Source organism: Euprymna scolopes, chromosome 3 (genome assembly GCF_053919585.1).
Source record: "Euprymna scolopes isolate OS-2025 chromosome 3, ASM5391958v1, whole genome shotgun sequence".
Lineage (NCBI taxonomy): Eukaryota > Metazoa > Mollusca > Cephalopoda > Sepiida > Sepiolidae > Euprymna > Euprymna scolopes.
In genome coordinates this window covers 52,955,589-52,981,210 of record NC_136484.1, presented here as the reverse complement: position 1 = coordinate 52,981,210, position 25,622 = coordinate 52,955,589, and the positions used below count along the sequence as shown (strand labels likewise).

Below are 25,622 nucleotides of genomic sequence, written 5' to 3'. Positions count from 1 at the left end.
GAATTATGACTTTACTTGCTTTAAATTGCAGAATTATTACATTACTTGCTTTAAATTGCAGAATTATGACTTTACTTGCTTTAAATTGCAGAATTATGACTTTACTTGCTTTAAATTGCAGAATTATGACTTTACTTGCTTTAAATTGCAGAATTATTACATTACTTGCTTTAAATTGCAGAATTATGACTTTACTTGCTTTAAATTGCAGAATTATGACTTTACTTGCTTTAAATTGCAGAATTATGACTTTACTTGCTTTAAATTGCAGAATTATTACATTACTTGCTTTAAATTGCAGAATTATGACTTTACTTGCTTTAAATTGCAGAATTATGACTTTACTTGCTTTAAATTGCAGAATTATGACTTTACTTGCTTTAAATTGCAGAATTATGACTTTACTTGCTTTAAATTGCAGAATTATTACATTACTTGCTTTAAATTGCAGAATTATGACTTTACTTGCTTTAAATTGCAGAATTATGACTTTACTTGCTTTAAATTGCAGAATTATTACATTACTTGCTTTAAATTGCAGAATTATGACTTTACTTGCTTTAAATTGCAGAATTATGACTTTACTTGCTTTAAATTGCAGAATTATGACTTTACTTGCCTTATGTTTAACTTTAAACAGTAAAATTATTTCAATTACTTTAGATTTACCTTTTCAGTTGCAAAACTGATTTTGATTCATTTTAATGTTGCTTAAAATTGTAAGATCGTGATTTTGTTTAAATTTAATTTTGCCTAAAGTTGCAAAATAAGATAATTACTGCTTTTAGAAATTGTCACTAAAAAAAAAAAATGATCATACCAATTAGGTACTTATTGCCTCATTTTGAAATAATTTTAATTACGAATATGATATATATACTTAATTTAAAATTTATCTTTAATAAAAAAAAAAAGTAATTTCCAGATTTAAAATTATAACACACTGCAGACTAATGATAATTCCTACTGTGGTAAATTAATTTAATCACAATTAATTTAATTATAATTTTCAGCAAAACATTATCACCAATTTTGGATTCAAATTAATCTTGCATTTATTTTCCACCTCGTGGTGGCTTGCACCATTTTGAAATAGATTTTTTTCTCTTCTTCACAAACATTTACTGTGAACCTGTATTTTGAATACTTCTTAGAAAATGGAATTATTTTCTCTTAAAATATTTTTTTTTTTTGCTTTTTTCTCTTCTATTATTAATTTAATTGCCTTGCCTATTCAAATATAAATTGGTTAATAATTAGAAGGAGATTAGATTTTATTGTCTCCTTCATATTTTTTTCTCATTTGTTCCCTCTTGTGGATATTGTCTGAATTGGACAAATCTTTTGGGACATATTTTTTCATAGAAGGTTCTACTTCTGAATTAATCGTTGCTCACATTCTGTTCTGCAAGTTTCCTATTAATGTCAGAAGGGAATCAATGTCAAGAATGAAGGAGTGTTATCCTTCGTTTATATCTATTATGTCCAATTTTTTTTTTTACATAAATAGAATTTCTACAGGCAACGCCTTTGAATATAAGGAAGTAGGAAAGTTGTCCGCCAAAACTGCCATTTTTCCTTCTTCTACATCAGAAGTTCAACCCAATATGGCAGCCAGCTCCAGTTATAAGACCGTAAATTGTAAAAGCGCATGGATCCCTTAAAACTATAAATAAAATAATACTGGTGAACAGTATAAAATTTGTAAATTGTCAGACCATACAATTAAGGACCGCTCCAAATATTCTTTTTATGACTTGAAGGTTCTCGGAGATAAAGAGCTTCAAATCTGTACTAAATGTCTTGGTAATCACTTGGATCAAGACTGTAAAGGAAAGAAGGGATTTCCTTACCTATGTGTTACTCGTGGATTGAGGATTTACTTCTCTGTGATGTGCCCTAAGACATCAAGTCCTTTGTAGGAAGGACAACCTTATCTAATGAGGATAATTGTATATTTCCTGTTATCAGAGTGTCATTGAAAGGAAATGGAACTCTAGTGTTTTTCCATTGCATTTTAAACACTGAAAGTCAAAAATCTTTTTTCTATTTCACAGGAATTGAAATCTAGGGAAAAATGTACCTAGATCTGTAGTAATGCCTGTGAACACCTTTATTGTAATGAGATCCATGGATCTCCTGGAGCTTGATGTCTCCCTAAAATTGGGATCTGAGAAACCCTTTTCTTTTGCTGGCCTATTCACAGGCAGTCTAAATTTTAAAATATCAAGTTAACAAATTTGATGAGATTACATTTAATATATCAGAGACAGGTTTTCGTCTCTGTCATGATTATAAGAATTTAAATGGCACTGTGCTTTATTGCCTCATTAGCTTGGATTTAATCCAGCAAATAAAAAATTGGTAACGGGCGTAATTTTTTGAAACCCAAATCTAATAGGGAAACTCTGACTCAGTTGCTTCCCCTTGATCAAGTTTGACCGATCATTACCTCAATGTTCCTCCTATTTGGTCAGAAATGTGTTGAATCTTGTGTCCTCTTATACTGACACACTTGAACCATTTTTTTTAAAGAATCTTCCGTCAAATTCAGAATTGAAAACTTTCTCTCAATACCGTCGGAATCAATGAGAGTGCTAAACTGTCTTCATACGATGAAATGAAGATAGCTAAATTAAAAAAAAAGACCATCATGCTAAAAGATGGGAAATATTATGTGGATCTGCCCTGGCACTTCGAGATTCTCAGGTAGATTCTAATTATGTGCCTTTCCTAAAAATTATGCAAAGAGTGGCAGATTTTTTAGAGAAACAAGGTTTATATAACAAATATTTACGAGTGCTCAAAGAATATGAACAAATTGGTATCGTTGAATTTTTATCTGTTACTCCTGAAGAGTATGAAAAATATTGTTAGATTCCTCCTAGGTTTTTTATTAAGGAGGGTCTTGGTGTCACCCCCAAAATCCGTCCTGTTTTTAATTGTTTCTTGAAAGGGCGAGGTGGAGGGGGTCATTTATGATGCAGCATATGCGGGAGTAAAACTTGACAGCACAACTGCTGGACCTATTATTGGCCTTTAGAAAAAATAACTATGTCCTTTTAGGAGATCTTCGTAGGGCTTTGCTGCAAATCTGCCTGCAAACTGAGCAGGACAAAAACAGTTCAAAGTGAATGAGAAATTGTGTACCTATAGGTATAACTCAATCATTTTTTTACTCTAATGCCAGCCCCTTCATCTTCAGTTACGGACTCAAATTTCATGCAGAGAAATATAACTCAGATGAGTCTTCCTCTGTAATTACTAGGGCTGTGACAACAGCATATTCTTTTCATTGTTTTGACTCGAGTATATATCCGTTAATATCTTATCTGTTTTTATATAGACTGATGTGGTTCTTGGTTGATTGACTGTGCCTTACTTCGTCGGATATATACTTGAGAGTCAAAAGAATGAAAAGATTATTCTGTTATCACAGCCTTAATAATTACTAACAATTTTTATGTTGACATCTCAGTCACTGCTGGTCGTGATTACAACTCACTCCTTTCTGTTTATAATACTGTCTGTGACAGATTAAAGGATGCAAGATTCGAACTTTGGTCCAACTGTACAAACTTGCAGAATAGGATGATCAAAGATGGATCTATTACCTTCTCTCTTCCAACCTATGAAAAGGTCTTGGGGTACTGTTATTCCTCTCGTCTAAATATGGTTAGACTGGCCCCTATCGTGATAGACGTCTAAGCATATTTTTTCTCAAATTTCAAGTATATATGATCCTTTACCCTTACTGCTTCCAGTTACCATTCAAGGCAAGATCTTGTTAGTAAACTCTAGAAAAGCAAACTGTCTAGGGATCAGGAGATTCCTGAAAATGTTATAGCCTTGTGGCAAACCCTTGCTAAGGAGTTAAACAAGTTATGTGAGTTTCAGTTCCACATACGTGTGATGATGGAGGATTCACTGGCTGGATTTTATATGCTTCTGTGATGCATCTAAACTCACATATGGGTTTTCCCTTTATGTAAAACAAGGAACACAGTGCTTTCTGTTGTTCGTAAGCTGAAGGTGGCTAAAGACCTTTCCTACCTTAGAACTTATGGCTATCTATTTAGCTCTTAAAGTTGTTCCCAATGTGCTGAAGGCTTTGAAGTCTATCAATGTTCTTTCCATTTTCTTTGTATCCGACACCAAAGTGGCCCTATCTTTAAAGTTAAAACTTAAATAACAGTACCCCAAGACCTTTTCATATTTTTAACTTCTTAGGTTAATATCATCCAGCATTTTTTTCATGTCCAGTGCATGATTCTCCACAAAAATGTTTCTCTTAGTCCCTTTTCCGTTTAAAACTCGTTTTTGAAGTTAAAATTCTTCCTCAGTTCAGATATGCTTCTCCATCTGAAAATCCTGTGGATTTGTTGACTAGAGGCCTCTCTGCCTCTAAGTTTGAGCAATTATACAATTTTGGGGTACACAGCACCGATTGGTTAAATCAACTTACCATCAATTGACCCATGTCTTCCTTGCCTTGTGTAAATGACGCCAACAAAAACATCATATCCTGTATGTTCTCTAATGATTCCTATCCTGATGAGAACAATTTACCATTTCTAATTTCTCATCATTGATTAGGGCAATCAATGTCCTTGAGAAAGTTTTGCAGTTCTGTGATAAGTTGACATGCCGACACACAGATACCAACCATAGAGCTAAATTGTTGCTCTTCTCCTGTATGCAGAGGGAAAAATTTCCCTATAAGTTGGAATGTTTGAACCAACCTTCAAATAAGGCTGTGTCTCCAAGGGTATCAGCTCTTGGTTTGTTTATTGATAAGGATGGTCTGTTGCAGACTAAAGGGCATATACAGAATTCCAACATCCACCACTTTGAAGTTAAATTTCCTATACTTTTGGGAAACCATCATCGTTTAACTGAATTGGTTATTAGAGAGGCACATTTAAATTGTTGCCATCTGGGAACCAATTCAACTCTTCCTAATTTGAGGTTATCTGGTTTCTGGATTCTCCAAGGGAGGCAATCGTTAATTGTATTACTTGTAAAAAATCAATTCGTTGCCATATAAAGCACCCTCAGATTCTCAACTGCCCACTCATGGGGCAAATTTTGTTCTCCCATTTCAACAAGTGAGTATTGACTCTACCGGTCATTTTTTGGTAAAATACAATGAAGGAGACGTGAAAATGTACATATTGTTGTTCATCTGCATGAGTCTATGTGCCGTACATCTGCAGCTATTACCGGATATGAGCACTAAATCCTTTATATTAGTGTTTATTATGTTTACCAGTCTGTTTGGTGTTCCTATGCATGTTTATTCGGACAATGCAAAGATCTTAGAGTCCGGCATCATGTTATCCAAAATCTTTGTTTCGGACAAATTCCAAGAAAAATTTAGGTCAACTTCAATTAGTCACCTGACTATTCCTCTTTATTCGGCTATATTTATAAGGAGATGCATGGAAGTGGATGATAAAAACAATCAAGCAATGTTTAAAAACATTAATAGGTAGAAAGAAAGTCAATCATATTGACTTCTTAACTATCCTTTTCGATGTGGAGAACGTGATCAATGATCGACTGCTTACATATATTACTGCTTTTGAAGGGGGTTTCCAAATTTTAACCCCCTAATCATTTTTTACAAACTGGTTATAATCCATGTTTGTTGATCAATAATTATGGATCAGACGATTTGTGTCCTGATCCTCCCAGAAGAGCAAAACTTTTGCAATCTCTGGAATTGAGACACAGGTATATTGAAAAGTTCAGAAAGACATGACACAATAATTGCTTGTTGTCCTTGAGAGAGGTTGATGCTAATATAGCGGGTGATCACCATCAGAAGGTGTCAGTGGGAGAAATCATGTTGATTAAGTCTCTAAATAAAACTCGACTGTTTTGGAGTCTTGGTAAGGTACTTACACTTATTAATGGGAACGTTCACTTGGCCTGTGTATTAAGGGACGGTTGTGAACAGATTCATTACTTAAAACATTTATTTCCCCTGGATGTAAAGGCTGTTTCTGCATTATCTTCAGCAGAAAATGTGGAGGAAGGTGGTCCCTTCTTCTTTCCTACTTGTTCCGTTATAAATACATTCATATTAGACCCTCTCCACACTGGTGTTTGTTCGGAGATGTACTCAAAAATTAAAATAACACGTGGATATTAACATTTATAACAAAAGTGGTGATAATAATTGTCTGTATTTTTGAGATAAGGTGTTTTCATTGATTGAGATTGTCGGACTGACTTCCTCATCTTGGTTGTTATAGTCACAACATTTCGGCCGTTTTGCCCTCCGGCTTTCATCAGGTGTTTTGTATCGAACTGGGGAACCATTTGTTAGGAGTCTCGAACCCAACCCTTTATTATTATTACGGGGGTACTGTGTTCGGACTCCAGCTAGGCTTTGGGACATAGTTGCTGATTCTCTGTTTTAAATGTTACTTTTCACTGCCTTCGTTCAGGATTGAACTCAGCACCTTTGGGTAACTGTAAACTTTGATACAACGTCTAGGACCACTCGGCCATATGTCACTAGGAGGGATAAGCTTATTTAATAATGAAGACAACGAAAGGAAGTCTCATTTTAACATTTAATAAACAAACTTTATTTGTCATTTTCGTTAGTAGCGTTAGTATAAGAGTACAAGAGAGAAAGGTATTAGTAAGAGAGTTCAGTGTTCGTACGCGTTTGTATTATAGTCGTGAAGAGTTCGTTGATAGAGAGAAAAGTGTTCCATGTATTTAAAGATAGAATTAATATATTGCCGGCGTGTTGAGGGAGAAGATAGTTCAGTGTTTGTGCGCGCACATGTTTACAGCTAGTAATCGTTGGAACAAAAGAGAAAGAAAAGGCAAAGTCTTCAGTTTTGTGTTGACGTGGGTGAGTACGAGTTGTATCGATGTATGTGCTTTAGCGTGATAAAGAATGTTTGTTTCAGGGTGCCACACGTGAAAACAAATAGTAGTTAGAAGAGAGTCATAGCTAACTCGTTGTACTCACGTCCTGCCTGGGGCAGCAGCCCCTGGCGAAGTCTGCTCCCAGGCAGGGTCAGGATCAAAGAGAGTTAATGGTTTCAGGTTTCGCCTTTTATATACTCTGTCACGTGATAGAGAGCTGACTTGTGATTGGACAAATGAATTTCAAATCTCGAAGTTGTGAGATGTAGTCTCTGCCTATAGTAGCAGGTGTCAGCTGCTACAGTTTTCTCAACTATCAAATTCTTTCTCTCTGATAGGTTTATAAAAGTATTTGATGAGCAAAAATCTGAAACACTGGTTACTTTTAATACATCTAAAACCGAATTTCTTTCCTTTCACCTTCAATGCTTGGACTCTCAGTTGGCCTCAGGTGAAAGAGAGTTAAATAAAGATTCATAATGATACCTGGTGTAATAGATCCAAGCAATTGAGGAAGTCTTGTATGGTAGGACTAATCACGCCACTCATCCTCATGGTGAATGGAAGCCCTTATGAAATTCTGATAATTTTTGTGGAATTTTAACAGTAGATATCAGGCATCGATTAATAAATATTCTCTGATAATCAGTTTTTTTTTATTGTTTTTTAAGGAATATACTATGAATATAACCTCACATTTTAAAATTAAAATATTTCAGATGTGCATTGAATTTTATTTATAGTCATTAGATTAAACAAGATTTCCTAAATTTCAAATAATTAAACAAAATAAAAACAAAGGATAAAATACAACAATAACAACAAAAAAAAGTATTTATGTGTATAAAGTGCGAATATATTATATTAGCATATTATTATTGTTCGTCATTCAAAACAACTTATCTAATCTAATCTCACATATAAAGAAAAGTTGGTCAGATTCTAGACATCAGACCTAGATAATATTGTATCTGCTAAATCGATATTTGATTCTGTCTGTCTAGTAAATTAGAGAATTTTTCAATCTCTGTATTATTCACATAATATAAAAGAAATTTCAATCTATTTCATTGATTCTATACTATATTCAGCCATATACATCCTTCAGAAAAATAAAATTCTTAATAAACACCATTACTTTTTGCGAATAATATCACTGTGCTTGCTATTAAATGAGAATAAACAAATTTCCCACATAGAGAGAGAGAAAGAGAGAAACTATCCAGATAAAGTAGTAGTAGTAGTAGTAGTTGTTGTTGTTGTTTCTTTTTGCTTTTATTGATAAATGGTAAGGAAAAATATTACAGCATTATTTGTATCCATGTGTATGCTGTTATCTAATACGTAAAATGCAAAATAGGCTTTCTCGTGTCGTCAGTTAGATTCCGGGAGAAGTTTTCTTATACTTCCTAGATTATAATATCTCACATTCGCAAGCAGACACAAATTGCCGCCTTCCTGTTCTTTCAAGTGTTTGTTTGTCTTTTTCGTATAAAACTGAAACTGGTCGTAGCGAAGGTACAGTGCCTGGCCTTTCGTGTCCGGACGTCTTGAAGGCAGTCAGCTTTGATCAATGTGGGGGAAACCCTTCATAACAGACAATTGCTCTTCATGTGAGAGTTCCCCCTTTTTGGGGGGGAGCTAGATTTCCCCAACATCGTGGGGAAACAAATAAATTAAACGGCAGAAAGTGGGAAGCTTAACTGGCCTGCAGCCAGATGTTCATTTCTGTGCCTGCGTGAACTCAATCATTTAACTATCCAGTTCTGTAAGTCAACATTTTGATTGACATTGATGAATTTGAACACGTTTTACTTCCTGTTGTGTCATAGCGTAGTGGTAAGATGTCAGGTTTTCTTTCACTTTTTTTCCGTCTTTGCGTCACAGGTTCATGCCTGCCTGCCTACTAACACTTTTTTTTTTTTACACCCCTCAAAACACCCAGGCAACGCCGGACATCTATATATATACATAAAAGGCAAAATGTGTGTGACCATTTCGTGCATATCTCGCAAAGGCTTCTTTTGCACACGCTCCCGGGGTCGTTACTATTGCTTAAAACTGTTTATATAGGTCTTATATAATAATATCTAGGATTTAGGAAAGCGCGTAGCGTATAGATTTATTTACATTGACTTTTACAAAATTATTGCTATTTTGGCTTCTCGCGTGTTGATTGGGCTTTTTCGTATAAAAAGCGAAACTAATTCAAAATTAACAACGTTCTCGGCATCGCGCCGGAAAACATCCAGAAGCAATCAGCTTTGATCAATGTGGGGACAAAGTCCTCTTATATCAGACAGTTGCTAATCAGTCTGGAAAATGGGGAGCTGGTTTCCCCCTCCCCAACATATGTTGGGGAAAAAACCAGTTAACTCAATAATTAGGTCAAATAGAAGCAGCAGAGTTAACTTTTATTGCTGCCCAGTGGTTAGCGTCACACATTTTTTTTTAACACTTTAATTTCCAACTTTGCCTCAAGGGTTCGATCCTCATACTCACCTACCAAAACTTTTTTTTATTTTAACCCCCCCCCCCCCGGGAGTTTGGATATACCCAAAACCATACACACCTCAAAACACCCGGGCATCGCCGGGTAGCCCCCGCTAGTCCCTAATATATAAAAGGCAAAATGGGTGCGAGCATTTGTGTATGTCCACAAAAAGCTTTTTGGGTGTGGGTTCTCATGTCAGTTAGATTCTGGGAGAAGTTTTCTTATACTTCCTAGATCGTAATATCTCAGATTTGCAAACAGACATCGTCTCTATCTTTTTTTTGATCAAGTTTTAAAATATTCCCTCGTTTCGAGTATTTGTTTGTCTTACTCATCTAAATAAAGTGAAACTAATCGAACGCAACTGCCAGTGCCTGGCCTTCGCCCGGGTAGTATCTGTTCCGTAATTGGTCCTTGGTCAATGTAGGGGAAACCCTTCAATTACTATTTATTTGGATACTGCTAGAGTGCCCCCTTTTTAGGGGAGCTGGTTTTCCCCCACATTAAAAAAACGACCTTCGTGGGAGGTTTAAAAACAACACCATTTCTGCAAGACATCTTTTTGATTGACTAGGTTAAATTTGAACACTTTACACTTCCGGTCGAGTCATGGAGTAGGTGTAAGATATCAGTTTTTTTTTCACTTTCTTTTTCTGCCTTCGCATCACAGGTTTGAGCCTGCCTGCCTACAACCACTTTTTTTTTTAACACCTCCAAATACCCGGGCAACGCTGGGAAACACCCAAGCTAGTATCTAATAAAGAATATGATGTAAGTGATCATGAAGATGTGGTGGACGATGACCAAGGTTCTTCCGAGTTGAATTATGAAGCATTGAACTCTGAATATATATTCAGATATACAAGATCAAGACCCTCCGTACACATATCTTCAGAGAACGGCAGAGAATGAAGAAGAAGCCAAAGATCTACACAGGATATAAAACCTATAAGATTCTGGAAGATGTAATGTGGTTGGTCTGGATCGTCTATCAGTATATGAAAATGTGGTGGCATGTGTTTTCATTTTTTTTTTTTTTTGCATGCAAAAAATGTAAATTCAATATTTTATTTTGTTATCCTATTAAAAAAAAAATCATATTTCAATAAATAATCAATTCAAAATAAATAAAATTAATAATAATGTGGGTGATTATGTAGAATTTACAACAGAAAAAAGGTTGGACACAAAACTAATAGCAAATAGATTACTGTTATCAAAGGCAAGAGAAGTTACTTTTCTACTTAACCTGCCCAACTTTTTTATGTTTTAAAGTATTTTAAAGTGTTTTTGTTAATAACTTCTGTTGATGCTTTCTGAGTCTTGTAAGCCTGCAGAATTCAACATGGAGTCGTATTTTAAACTGACACCTCGATGTCATGGATTACACAACTAAAAAATTAAATTTTCAAACAATTACCCACAGTTGTTAGTTGTATTTTTGTTTAATTTTGGATTTTTGAGTTGTTAAATCTACAAGGTTTAATTGAGTAAGTGATATGCAATTGAGAAACACGTGTACACAGACAAATGAGAAGTAGTGAGACAATTATTGTTCTTTTTTCAATCTAGTGATGTTATTGTAATTTTCTCATTAATTATTACTAAAAATGAAATCAAAATTCGACTTCCTCCATTCTTCTTTTTCTTTTTTTCGTAGCTTCTCTTGCTCTTTCTCCTTGTCTACTTTAGTTTTATTTTTTTGGTTTTTCTTTTCTATTTTAGGAACTGGGAAGACACTGTGCGCGGCCATGTTAATTTCCTTTATGCTTAAGAAAAATCCACAGAGACCTGTTCTGTTTTTAGTAGACAAGGTCTTGCTTACATTACAGCAGAAGGATTTCATCGAGAAACAATTGAATAAGGAATTTGAAAGGTAATTATGAGTAAAATATATGTCTGTAATAGATTGATGGATGGGGTGATGTAAGAGAGTATGCAGCTTCATTGTGATTAAAAAATGGACAAATTAATCAGTGGTACCTGTCTATTTATATGAAAAGGAAATAGTACATCAAAATAAGTGACTACTATATTACCCCCTGCGTAGGCTTACTCAGTGGCACCTGTCTCAATATCAATGGCATCAATAGAAAATAGTACATCAAAATAAGTGACTGCTACATTACCCCCTGATTAGGCTTACTGACTGTTATCTGTCTATTTACATCAATAGAAACTAGTAAATCAAAATATGTGACTGCTACATTACCCACTGATTAGGCTTATCAGTGGTACCTGTCTATTTACATTAAGAGAAAATAGTACATAAGTGACTGCTACATTTTTATTTGAATTCTTACTTAATTCTCTGATCTAAATTAAGTTAGAATCCACCTAAATAAGCAGATAATATTTGAAACACAAATTATTGTCAAATCCTCTTACAATACTGTACATATATTGGCATTATTTATGAAATTATAAATCTAAATAACGTCTTATCATTAGAATGTCTTCATGTTCTAAATAAATATACAGTTTATTTATCTATTTTATCTGTTATATTTATGAACTTGTGTTTCTATGTGTTGTGATTGTCCACTTGTTGTCATTATGCCGAGATAAGCAGAGAGCACATACAGCACCTAGTATTCCCAAATCTTATCTCCGCATTTGTTTCCCATTCTTCCTCTTCATACTTCACTTGTCATTGGAATTTAACAATGTCGATTCAGGAGAGGGTGGTTCGAGATTGTGGTCCTTCTGCCACAAAAAATTTGCACCAACCTAATATTACCATTATTTTCCAAACAATGCCTACTTTTGGTTTTCTTTTGACTGTTCTTACTCGGCATGCATTGTTCTTTCTTCGACCACATGCCAACCGTAGTCAGCCATTTCTCATCTTCGACTCTACACATCCATCTTTTTCAAGTGCACTTTGCTTCACTTCGACCACGTACTGTCATTTTTCTTCCTTTTCTCCTGATGCAAGCCCACGCACGTTTTTTAATTTGCATATGTGCTCAAACGCTGCTGTCGCTGCTAATACCTTTGCTAGCCATCTGTCCTTCGACTGTTGCTGATGTTTTTCGCATGCGCTCATATGCGCTCTGTTACATTTATCCAAATTAAAGCCTTGACTTTGATACTAGTTATAGTGTTACTTATTTGCAACAGAAAAATTTTCCTTCCAAACAAATCCCAACTCAAGTTTAAAACAAGTAACCATGTTTTATTTTTTTTATTTTTTTATTTTTTATTTTTTTTTTACAGGGGAGTTACCACTTATCAAGGCCTAAAGGCTACTCGAGGATAAATCTAGAACCCCATCTTCCAGCGTAGACCCCTACTACCAGGTCTCCTTCTCCAATATCAGGGGTCTACGTTCCAACCTTCCAGAGGTTGAAACCCAATTACAGGAGACGAAACCGGACATATTATTTCTATGTGAAACTGGAATAGGGCCGACCACTTCCCTAGATGAGTTCATAATTAATGGATACTCCAATTTAACAGCTAAATCTGACTCCCAAGATCGCCATGGGCATGGAATATGTGCCTACATTAAGGATGGCTTCCCATGTGGCAGGGATATCTCTAGAGAAGATCCTAATTTACCCTATATGTGCTTCAGGGTTGCACTTGCTAACACCACTGCATTTATATTTGCCCTCTATAGGCCCCACAACAGCGGAGTTACTATCTTTAAGAGCATATCTGAGAAAATAGACCACATACTGTCTTCACATCCCTCGGCTAACATCCACATCTGTGGTGACTTCAACGTCCATAACGTGGAATGGCTGACCCATTCAAATAAGACAGATGATGAGGGGAGGTTTTGTCATGATTTTGCCATTGCTTATGACCTCACTCAGATTGTTCGCGAACCCACCCGTGTGCCCGATACACCCAATCAATATGCAAGCCTCTTAGACCTTTTTCTTTCAACTTCCCCTGAGCTATGTTCATGTACCGTTCATTCTCCTTTAGGATCCTCCGACCACTCCGTCGTATCAGTTAAGATAAAAACTAAATGTAAGAAGCCATCAGACGTACCCCTCCACCGTACTGTATAGCGATACTCTATGGCTGACTGGGATAGCTTCCGTACATTCATATCTGATTTACCTCTGCACTCCATGTTTAAAAAGGAAGTGTCCTCTATAGTATCAGATCTGACCGAATGGTTAATTGTAGGCATAGACCAATTCATACCATCGAAAAAATTCCAACAAAAACCTAACAGCCAGCCATGGTTCTCCCCAGAATGTGCTGCTGCTATCGCGCACAGAAATCACTTTTTCCATAACTACCAACGTAATAGATGCACTGAGACTAAAGCTGCTTTCAGGACTGCCAGCAACCACTGTAAAAGAGTAATAAAAAATGCAAGAGAGCTATATGCCCAGTCTGTTAAATCCAAGGTAGCTGATCAGCGGCTTGGTTCCCACCAGTTTTGGCAAATAACAAATAGGATCCTGAACAGAAGTGTGCGTTCTATCCCAACCATTATCAATGGACCAGAGGTTATCTCGTCAGCGTCAGACAAGGCCAAAGTATTTGCAAAGAACTTTGCAGCTAATTCTACCCTGTGCGACGAAGGCCATCAACTCCCCATATTTCCTCCTATAACACAGAACAAGCTAGGTAACATACAAATATCCGTGCATGAGGTCGCCAAGCTAATAAAAAACCTTGACTCCAGTAAAGCAACTGGCCCTGATGGCATCCCAATTATAGTGTTAAAAAAGCTTCAACCAGAACTTGCTCCCATACTTACGAAACTATTTAAGCGCTGCCTTAAGGAGAAGTGCTTTCCGACCCCCTGGAAGACCTCATCAGTTTGCCCTGTATTTAAGAATTCAGGTGATAAGTCATCTCCCTCTCAATACAGACCAATAAGTCTTCTCTGTGTTATGAGTAAGTTACTGGAATCAATATTAAATAGAGAAATAGTCAACCACCTCAGCAGGAATAACCTTCTTAGTGACACACAATATGGTTTCCGCTCTGCAAGATCTACCGCAGATGTGCTGACGGTTATATCCCACAGGATTAGTGAATCTCTTGACAAAGGCTTCCTTTCTAGGGCAATTGCTCTTGACATATCAAAGGCCTTTGACAAAGTATGGCATAAGGGTCTACTTCACAAGATTTCCAGCTACAGTATAACTGGAAATGTTTTCTCAATCATTAAATCATTTCTCTCTGATAGGCTCATAAGAGTAGTGGTAGATGGACAAAAATCGGAGGCCTGCAATATAAATGCTGGAGTCCCTCAGGGGTCAATCCTGGGCCCAACTCTCTTCCTGATCTACATCAATGACCTCCCTAAACACATACTTAAATCATTCGTTGACATCTATGCTGATGACACGACCATCTACGGCAACACATCAAAGGCTGTAAATGACGAAGTTCTCTCTGATTCTCTCTCCTCTGATCTCGAGCGCGTGGTTCAGTGGGGGAAGATGTGGCTAGTTACCTTTAATGCATCCAAAACCAAACTCCTATCCTTACATCATCAACGCTCTGATCCCCAGCTGGCATCAATTGTGATGGATGGCTCTCGTCTGGGTGAGGCCCCGTGTTTTGACAAGCTTCTGGGTTTGACCTTTACTCCTGATCTGAAATGGAACACGTACATCAAGTCTGTTGCCAAGGTCGCAGGAAAGATGGTGGGATCCTTCTACCGCTCCAGAAGATATCTTACTACTGATGCAATTCTCTATCTATATAAAAGCCAAGTACGGCCAAGGATGGAATACTGTTGCCATATCTGGGCAGGAGCTGCCAAAAACAGCCTATCATGCCTTGACAGAGTACAAAATAGACTTCGTGGTTTAGTGGGGGATGCCCTTTTCTCTACCCTGCAACCCCTCTCCCACAGAAGAGACGTTGCGAGCCTATCCTTGTTTTATCGTTATTTTCATGGCAGGTGCTCGTCTGAACTCCAATCCCTGGTCCCCTCTCGCCAATCTTTCACGAAAAACACCCGTCTAGCTGAATCCACTGTGAAAAATTTCCCCCACTCTATATCTGTGCCTAAATCAAAACGCGGATTTCATGAGCAAAGCTTCTTTCTTAGAACTGCACGCCTGTGGAACTCTGTTCCATCTGCCTGCTTCCCTCCGGACTACAACTTGGATGTCTTCAAGTCTAATGTTAACAAATTCCTAATGAACCGCCCCCCCTAATTAAACACTTCATAAAATCTCCTCACTAACGTGATGTACTTACAATAACCCTTATCCCTGAGTGGCTTCCGGGCCTTGATAAGTGGTGATCACTGTGTAAAAAAAAAAAAAAAAAAAAAGGGTTAATGAATATATGTTTGGTAGTGTAGTAATCGTCAATGGTATAAGTTGGATACAGTTTGATTATTTAAGGGGACGGTTCAACAAGAACTTGTTTATATTGGACTTGAAGATTATCATACTGTAGTCAGCCAGGAAGCAGGCCAATTTCCACAGGCAGGCAGTTCTAGGAGAGAAGCTTTGTTTGTGGAATCTGCGTTTAGATTTAGGTACAGATAGAGAGTGGGGGAAAACAGAAGAGACGTTGTGAGCCTGTCTCTGCTTTATCATTATTTTTATGGCAAGTGCTCGTCTGAGCTCCTATCTATGGTCCCTCTTCGCCAAACATTCACTAGAAACATTCATCTGGCTGAAAACACTATCAATAATTTCCCCCACTCTTTATCTGTGCATAAACCTAAACGTAGATTCCATGAACAAAGCTTTTTTTCTTAGAACTGCACGCCTGTGGAACTCTCTTCCATTTGCCTGCTTTCCAGCTGACTACAATATGGTCGTCTTCAAGTTCAACGTAAACAAGTTATTGATGAGCTGTTCCCCTTAAGTAATCCAATTTACCAAATTTTCACTACTATAACAATTACTATGTCACTGTCCCATTGACCACTGTACACTTATTAATCCTTATCCTCGAGTGGCCTCTAGGCCTTGATAAGTGGTGACTCCTTTGTAAAAAAAAAAATACAAAAAAAACTGTTGATAGTGATTGTAGCTAGTCAAGTGTTTCTTTTTTTTGAGAAAGTTTGGCAAGGGGTGAGTCATAGATTGGAGCTCAGACAAGTACTTGCCATGAAAATAATAATAGAGCAGAGACAGGCTCTCAATGTCTCTTCTATAAGGCAGGATAGCGTGCGCTGAGCAGCTCCTGTTCAGATGTGCCAATAGTACTCCATTTTATGACATACTTGGCTCTTATACATTCATTATATATATATATATATATATATATATATATATATATATATATATATATAAAAAATTTATCATTAAAAATTTATATCCTTTTTTTTTTTACACAAATATCACAATTTATCAAGGCCTGGAGGCCACTCGAGGATAGGGGTTAATTTGTATACATTAGTCAATGTGATTATAGGGTAGTAAACATAAGTAGTGGGAATTTTGTAAATTGGATTACTTAGGGGGAACGGTTTATCAAGAACTTGTTTACGTTGGACTTGAAGACAATCAGATTGTAGTCAGCTGGAAAGCAGGCAACCGGAAGAGAGTTCCACAGACATGCAGTTCAAAAAAAAGAAGCTTTGTTCATGGAATCCATGTTTAGATTTATGCACAGATAAAGAGTGAGGGAAATTATTGACAGTGGTTTTAGCTAGACGAGTGTTTTTCATGAAAGTAAAAATTTTTTCCATCCACATAACAAACACGATATATGGGGACGATACTTTCATTGGCACTGAATCATATGAAGACATTAAACAATACAGAGTGTTTGAACGGCAGAAGTTGCGAATATTGCATAAATGATAATTGACTACCTCTTAGTTTATATTTCCCAGACAGTGCTCTTCTTAAGGGGTCATCTTTTTTTCTTTTTTTTTTTTTTATAAAGGAGTCACCGCTTTCTGGAGATCACTCGAGGATAAGGATTAATGAATGAGTGTACGGTAGTCAATGGGACAATATTGTAGTAATAGTTAGTAGTGAAAATTTGGTAAATTGGATTACTTAAGGGGATTGGCTCATCAAGAATTTGTTTACGTTGGACTTGAAGACAACCATATTATAGTCGACTGAAAAGAAGGCAAATGAAAAAGAGTTCCACAGATGTGCAGTTCTAAAAAAGAAGCTTTGTTCACGGAATCTATGTTTGGGTACAGATAAAGAGTGGGGGAAATTATTGACAGTGGTTTTAGCTAGACGAGTGTTTTTCATGAAAGTTTGACAAGAGTGGGATCAGAGATTGAAACTCAGATGAGCACTTGCCATTAAAATAACGATAAAGCAGAAACAGGCTCGTAACGTTTCTTCTGTGGGAAAGAGGCTGCAGGGAAGAGAAAAGGGCATTCCTTACTAGGCTATGAAGTCTATTTTTAACTCTGTCAAGGCAGGATAAGGTTCTTTTAGCAGCTCCTGCCCAGATGTGTCAACAATACTCCATCCCAGGACATACTTAGCTCTCATACAGGTAGAAAATTGCATTGGCAGTGAGATATTTACTGGAGCTGTAGAATGATCCAACCATTTTTCCAGCGACCTTAACCACAGATTTGATGTACATGTTCTGTTTCAGATCAGGAGTAAAAGTCAGAACCAGAAGTTTGTCAAAACATGGAGCCTCCCCAAGACGAAAATGCCAGACAGGGGTCAGAGTGATGATGTAAAGATAGGAGCTTGGTTTTGGATTTGGGAGATTATAGATATAGATGAGGAAAAGAGTTGGGCTCAGGATGGATCCCTGAGGGACTCCAGCATTCATATATGTTATTTAATTGGAATTCATTATTGAGATGAGTATTATTTATTAATTTGTTTATTGCGGACTATTATCCTCATCTTTCTTAGTTGTTGTTTCACAACGTTTCGGCCAACTATTCCTCTGGCCTTCGTCAGGTGATAACCACTACGGGATAGGAACTCCAAATCTCCTAACTGCATTCTCAGCAATTACTGCCATCCACAGTTGTTCTCGTCTCACCACGTTTTTGGCCAAGTAAGATTGAAACCGCTATCTTCAGACAATTCTCACCTTCGGGGCCCGTGGTGCAGTGGATAGAGACAGGTGAAAATTGTCTGAAGATAGCGGTTTCAATCCTACCCAAAACCGGCCAGAGGCATACTTGGCCAAAAATGTGGTGAGACAACAACAACTATGGATGGCAGTAATTGCTGAGAATGCAGTTAAGAGATTCGGAGTTCCTGGCCCCTATCTGACAAAGTCCAGAGGAATAGTTGGCCGAGACGTCGTGAAACAAAATCCAGCATTAATATTGTGAACTTCTGATTTCTGCCGATCAGCCACTACTCTTATTAACCTATCAAAGAGAAATGATTTAATAATTGAGAATAAATTTCCAGCTATATGATGGCTTGATATATATATATATATATACATAATATATGTGTGTATAAACTAGCAGGCTAGCTGATGTTGCCTGGTTATAAAATATGCTTAAATATTTGCATTGAATAACTTTATGGCTCCTGATTGCTATATGCAATCAGGAGAGTAGACAACGAATTGTGGATGCGTTATTGGCAGCTCGTGTTACTCTCGCTTCTCCTAATTTGTCTCTCAGTCCCCATTTTTAATGTGTGATTTTTTTGACAAAGGGAGATGAAAAAGGTTGGCAGTATTTTGCGTAAACAGTCACCAGAGACGTTGGAAATTTTCTGTTTCTATCTCTATCGTTGTAGCCATGTCACTAATAAGGGTGCTGGAGGTAAACATTTTAACTGGGCTGACATTACCACCTGATAGACAAGGACCCAAACCTTGGATTAACCACTAAGGAGGCTGTCTTATCAGCAAGTGCAAAGTATTGGGGCTGCTATATTGCCATTTGGTGAATGGATTTTGTGCGGTAGCTTCTGGTGGGGCTTCTTGATGCCATATTAGTGGGTAATTGTTATGACTTTACCTTATCATGTGCTACAAAATAAAATATATATTCCTTTTTTCTTTTTCTCATACTTTCCCTCTCTGCCCTGTTCTAAGCAAGTGTGTTGACCTATTCCACAAATCCCAAAACTCCATCATGAAAAGTTTCCAGAAAAAATACACAATTAAACCCAGATCTTCAACTTCGAACATAGACCCCCACTACCATGTCTCCTTCTCCAACATCAGAGATTTACATTCCAACCTTCCCAAGGTTGAAACCCAATTACAAAAGACTAAACCAGACCTATTATTCCTAATCGAAACTGGCATTGGACTGACTATTTCCCTAGATGAGTTTGTAGTTTGTAATTAAAGGATACTCTAACTTAACATTGAAATCTGACCCCCAAGATCGCCGTCGGCATGGAATATGTGCCTACATTAAAGATGGCTTTCCATGTGGTAGGGACATCTCCAGAGAAGACCCTAAATTGCCCTATATGTGCTTCTGGATAGTAGTAGCTCAATAGTAGTAGCTTAATAGTATCTCAGGATTAACGAATCTCTCGATGGAGGCTTTCTAGGACAATTGATCTAGACATATCTAAGGCGTTTGATAGAGTATGGCATAAAGGTCTACTTTACAAAATCTCCAGCTATGGTATAGCTGGAAATGTCTTCTCATCAAATCATTTCTCTCTGATAGGTTCATAAGAGTAGTGGTTGATGGGTAGAAATCAGAAGCTCACAGTATTAATGCTGGAGTCCCTCAGGGGTCCAACATGGGTCCAACTCTCTTCCTGATCTACATCAATGATCTTACTAATCACATCTTTAGACATTTACCATCTCTGGCAGCACATCAAAGGCAGTAAACGATCAAGATCTCTCTGATTTTCTCTCCTCTGATCTTGAGCATGTGGTACAATGAGGAAAAAGTGGCTAGTTAATTTTAATGCATCTAAAACCAAGCTTCTATCTTTACATCATCAACGCTCTGATCCCCATCTGACATCAATTGACATGAATGGCTCTTGTCTTGGGGAGGCTCCATGTTTTGACAAGCTTCTGGGCTTGTCCTTTACTCCTGATCTAAAATGGAACATGTACATCAAATCTGTGGCCAAGGTCGCTGGAAAAATGGTTGGATCCTTCTATCGATCCAGTAGATATCTACCTGCTGATGCAATTCTCTATTTATGTAAGAGCCAGGTATGTCTAAGGATCGAGTATCTCCCCTTGTCAAACATTTACGAGAAACACTCATCTATTTGCAACCACTATCAATAAATTCCCCAACCCTTTATCTGTGCTTAAACCTAAACGTAGATTCCATGAACAAAGCTTTTTTCTTAGAACTGCACACCTGTGAAACTGTCTTCCTTTATTCTGCTTTTCAGCTGGCTACAATATTGTTGTCTTCATGTCCAACGTTAACAAATTCTTGATGAGCCATTCCCCTTAATCCAATTTATCAAATTTCCATGACTAACGATTACTTCAAAATTCTCCCATTCACTACTGTACACACTTTAACCCTTTTGCTCAAGTGACCTCTGGGTCTTGATAAGTGACCTCTGGGTCTTGATAAGTGACCTCTGGGTCTTGATAAGTGATGATTTTTTTGTAAAAAAAAAAATAAGAATCTAATATATAATAGTGATTTCAAAAGTAAAAAAAAAATGACTTGTGTGCCATCAGCTGGACTTGAAACCAAAATATATGGTTCTCCAGTCTTATTCATTAACGAATGACCATAATCCATACATATACAAAAACTGCAAATAGTGTTTTTAAACTATAAATTTTTATTAGCGCATGTGTAGAAAAAACCGGATAGTCAACTTACGCCAGGCCAAGATCAATGTTATTTTTTTTTAATTTTGATCCTTTAGCAACAATTTTATTGGCTAAAAACCGAATTGAACGTGTGATACAGGTCCAAATACCCTATATATAAAATTTCAACTCTGTAGACCAAATATTCAGAGAAGAGTTTGGTAGAGACTTTTTGCACACACAAGATCACTTATATGTATATATGTAGAGAGAGAGAGAGAGAGAGAGAGAGAGAGAGAGAAAGAAATATTGCCATGTGTTAAAGTGTTTTCGTCTTAAATTCTATGCAATTATGCAGAATGTAGAAACTATGCATAAATAGAATTCAGCATAATAGTGAAAAGAGACCAATCATTTAAAAAAGAAAACATGAATAAGTAATTAATTAACACTTGTTTCTTAAACAAATATGCAAATTAGTTTACCTTCATGTAGTCGCTCGCATATCCATGACTGAGTATACTAAAAAGTTTGTTTTAATTTTTAAATAGAAATGTAGACTTTTAATATCAATGTCAGAGCAAGCAAAAAAATGACTCAACTTTATAGGTATATATCTAACGTTTTTTTAAGTTTTTTATTTATAATTTAAAAAATGTTGTTTTTGTTTTGTTTTTAGATTTAACTTTCAAGATAACAAACTTGTAACTAAAAAACTGGATATTGCCTGTGTTTGTGGCAGTATAGTTGTGGATCAGGCTAAACCTCTATGGATGTATGACATTGTTATATCGACAGCTGGTATGTATTTCAAGTGGAATCATAATTCTTTGAAGGTTTTTTTATATATTTTTTTTTAACTCTTATTCATCTCAAACTTGCTACTGGGACGTAAGGGTCTACTATGAAGTATCATGTCCACAGGTGTTAGATATTGGCAGGCAACCCCGGGAAGAAAATATTCAATGTTGCACACACGTAAATGGATTCCATGTGAAGAATGCGGGACGTTCCACTATTGTGTAATAGAAAGCATAATTTGATCCAGAAATATATGAGAGGATATCGGTCAAAGTATTGAAATAATAGGCAATAGGAAATATTAAACATTCCAAGAGGAAAATAATGTTCATATAAGTAAATCATCACAAAGACAAACATTCAGTCGGTCAGAGAGAGAGAAAGGCTGTCACCACTTCTTCACTGCACAACATCCAACTCAACCACACGACCCCACCTCACACGCGTTTAGAAATGTCAAAACACCTGTAATAACTTATAATCAAAAGCTGATTTGTCAGTGTGAAATAAAAACAATATATCTTTTGTATAGATCAACCATGTTGTGGTTTTACTCACTGTCAGTGCATATATAGTTTAGACCAGCAACAAAAGTAAATGTTAACAATTATATAGACTGGACAAGCACATTTTAGATAACGGGCCACAGCGAATACATAACACAGGGACACTAAGTAGAGAGTTAAGCAACGATATGTCTGTTTGCATTAAATTTAAATTTCTGCATGTTAGTACAGTCAGGGAAGCAGGAAATAGGGAGGGAATTCCAAAGCCTAGCAGTTTAAGGAAAGAAGTTATTAGAGTAGAAAGCTTTCCAACATCTTCAAGATTGGTGAAGACACCAGCAGAAGACGTCAGTATATACCCTCAAAGCTGATGCCGAACCTACTTCTGGTTCACAGGTCTATGGTGTTCGCAGCAGGTCATAGGACTGGCCAGCCATAACTATCTTGGCTGCTACTGTGGATCATTGTATGTGGTCTGCATTCATTTGGGGGACGGTGTTTTATGGGAGGAGCCGGTTCAATCCATCCTAGGTAAATGCTGCCAAAAGTCAAAGTCTACAATGAAGGGATGGGATTTTGCTGCTTGTTGGATTTTACTTTGAAAGTTAGCGTTATGTTGGTGGAAGATAACCGTCTATACAATAATTACAAGAATAAAAATAAAATCATTATCAAACTAGTTAATGTATGAAAACCTTACCATTATTTATACTTGGCAGATGGCGGCGATCAGACTGACTTTGGTGTTGTGGGAGGTCATGTTGGTCATGTTCTCGATGTATGACCAAACGAAGTAGTTCAGCGAGTTCAGGTCGGAGGACGAGGAGGGGGGGCAGTGAGAGAAAGGTACAAAGTTGTAGCACTTCTTCTAAAGCCTGGGTCTCTTTGGACTTGTGGGTCGGTGCTGAGTTCTGCTTCCACACTCAGGGTCTTCCAGTGGCCACCTAATTGCACCAGGGGATCACCGCACTCTGCAGCACATCCAGGTACACTTTTGTGTTAACTTTCAAGCCAACTTCAAAGATATGAGATGGCATGATGTGGCCCTCATTTGAACCCACACCAAAGACCACAACCGTGGCCGGAAGCTTTGTTTTCATCACCCTGGGCACATCCCTTTTATTTGTGTCAATCCAGCAATGCATTTTGAGGGTGCTGGCAATGGTCCTGTTGTCATAACTTTGATCGGTGGAGAGCATGAGTTGTACAGTGGCGCATCTCCAATCTTGCTCGTTGAACATTGTGTCACTTTCAAACATGATAGAAGGCTCCTATGGCTCTCGAGGTTTGTACAACACTGGCACACTAGTAGATGGTGATAATTTTATCGTTCCACCTTGTAATTCGTTTTTTTGGACATTTTTACTATAGACAACAAAATGGAAAAGTGGTTTAAAAACAAGCAGATAACAAATAAATGTTATCAAAGACAAGATAAATTACTTTTCTACCTAACTGGATAAGTTTTTTAGTGTTTTTTTTCAATTTTTCTTATCATGTTCTAGCATATGGAAATATTTTAAAGCGTTTATTCAATTATGTTATCTCAACTGTTATTTGGTGGGTTTCTACATGTATTTTGTTTAATTTTCTATCTTTGATGAATTATCTAGGCTACAAAGATGTGACCCGCTTGTGGTGGCCATTTTTTTCTTGTTATCACATAACACTCGACACTATTTGTTTTTCGAACTGAATAAACATTTTAAAGCTAGGTAGAAAAGTAACTTGTTTTGTCTATGATAATATTTATTTGTTATATATTTATTTAGTCATTTTTGTACCTCTTTTTCGTTTTGTTATCTATCGTAAAAAATGCCCCATTTTTCTTCTTTATAGCAGAGGTTTGCAAACGTTTGTAACTGCTGCCTTCTTGGATTTCATCTATCCATTCAGCACGGCCATAGCTGAGATTGAACTCACTACACAAGTTTGTAGTGTAATTCAAATCTTGTCAGTAGCTAAATACGTGATGCTTCACGAGGACTATCAAGGGTATTTTTTATTGTGATGCCATCACTAGTCGGGGGTACCTACCACGGCTTAAGAGAATCCCATCTACCTTCGAGAGAAGGATGGATCGCGCCAGTTTCTCAACTTGGTATTTTACCTCATGGTATATACAGCGCCTCGCCTTCCCAAATGGTCACCCATCTGATACTGGCTAGGCTCAGCATTGCTTAACTTCGGTGATCTGGCGAGAATTGGTGTGTCAACGTGATTGTGCCATGTATTGGACTTCATACTCTGCCCCAAACACTCCATTCAACATAAACTAATAAGGTATTAAGAATTTTAGAAATGTACTCCCAGGTAAAAATATTGAACTTGACTCATTTTCAATATTTATTTAAAAAAAAAAAAAAAAAAGGCCAAATTTGGAATATTTATGTGGGTTGTTTATTTCTCCCCCACTGACAGAACTTAGATACCAGGGTCAGAAAGTGGAATTAAACAAGTCAGCGCCCACAAGGAGGGACACTCTGACCTACAAAAAGTGCCTAGACAGCCTCATCAGAATTCCCCGGTAAGGGAGCCTCAATAAACTAATCCCTTCTCAAAACGGCAAAGATGTGATAACATACCAATTGAAGTGGTTATGTTTTGGATTCAATCAGTGAGCGTTGTCAGCTGTTCATGGACCACAATGGCCAATAATTTGAATACTTTCGATAATTAGCTGGTTTATATATTTGTTCACAGTATTTTGCTGCATACTACTTTCCTTTCTTATAATAAATGTTGGGTTTATGATCATTTAAAGTATGCATTTTATCGGGACACCCTATATATATAGTAAAAATATTTATTTGTTATTCGTGGCAATCCAGCAATGCATTATGAGGGTGCTGGCAATGTTCCTGTTGTCATAATTTGGATCTGTAGAGAGCATGAGTTGTACAGCGGCGCATCTCCAATCTTGCTTGTTGAACATTGTGTCACTTTCAAACATGATAGAAGGCTTTTATCGCTCTTAGGATTTGTACACAACTGGCCAACTAGTGGATAGTCTACAGCAAAAAAAGAAACTGGTTTTCATCAAATGGAAATGGAATCATGTCGTCTTTTCTAGGGCGACAATTTTCTCGTTCTATCCTGTAAGAACACTAAGCTAGATATTTCACCAGACAAGATACATTTTTGTCCTGGAATCCAGAGCCCAAATTAAGATCCCCTTTTATGACTACCCTACACTAGCTTATGCGGGAATTAGTTCAACTTCAAGTGAAACAACACCAAGCTGGATGTAAGTTTATTTAATCATCTATTTAACTGACATGCACATTAACATTTAATACCTACTAGACATTCTGTAACAT

General features: G+C 36.9%; 1 protein-coding gene across 1 annotated transcript in view; it reads left to right on the top strand.

Annotated features, from left to right (window-relative positions):
- LOC145255300 (uncharacterized) overlaps window positions 1-25,622 on the top strand; it is a 65,726-nt gene that overhangs the window by 5,789 nt on the left and 34,315 nt on the right. Inside the window, exons 2-3 of the mRNA XM_080113942.1 lie at window positions 11,111-11,261; window positions 21,675-21,796. Coding sequence (XP_079970068.1) covers window positions 11,111-11,261; window positions 21,675-21,796 — 273 coding nt within the window. The remainder of the gene's footprint in view (window positions 1-11,110; window positions 11,262-21,674; window positions 21,797-25,622) is intronic.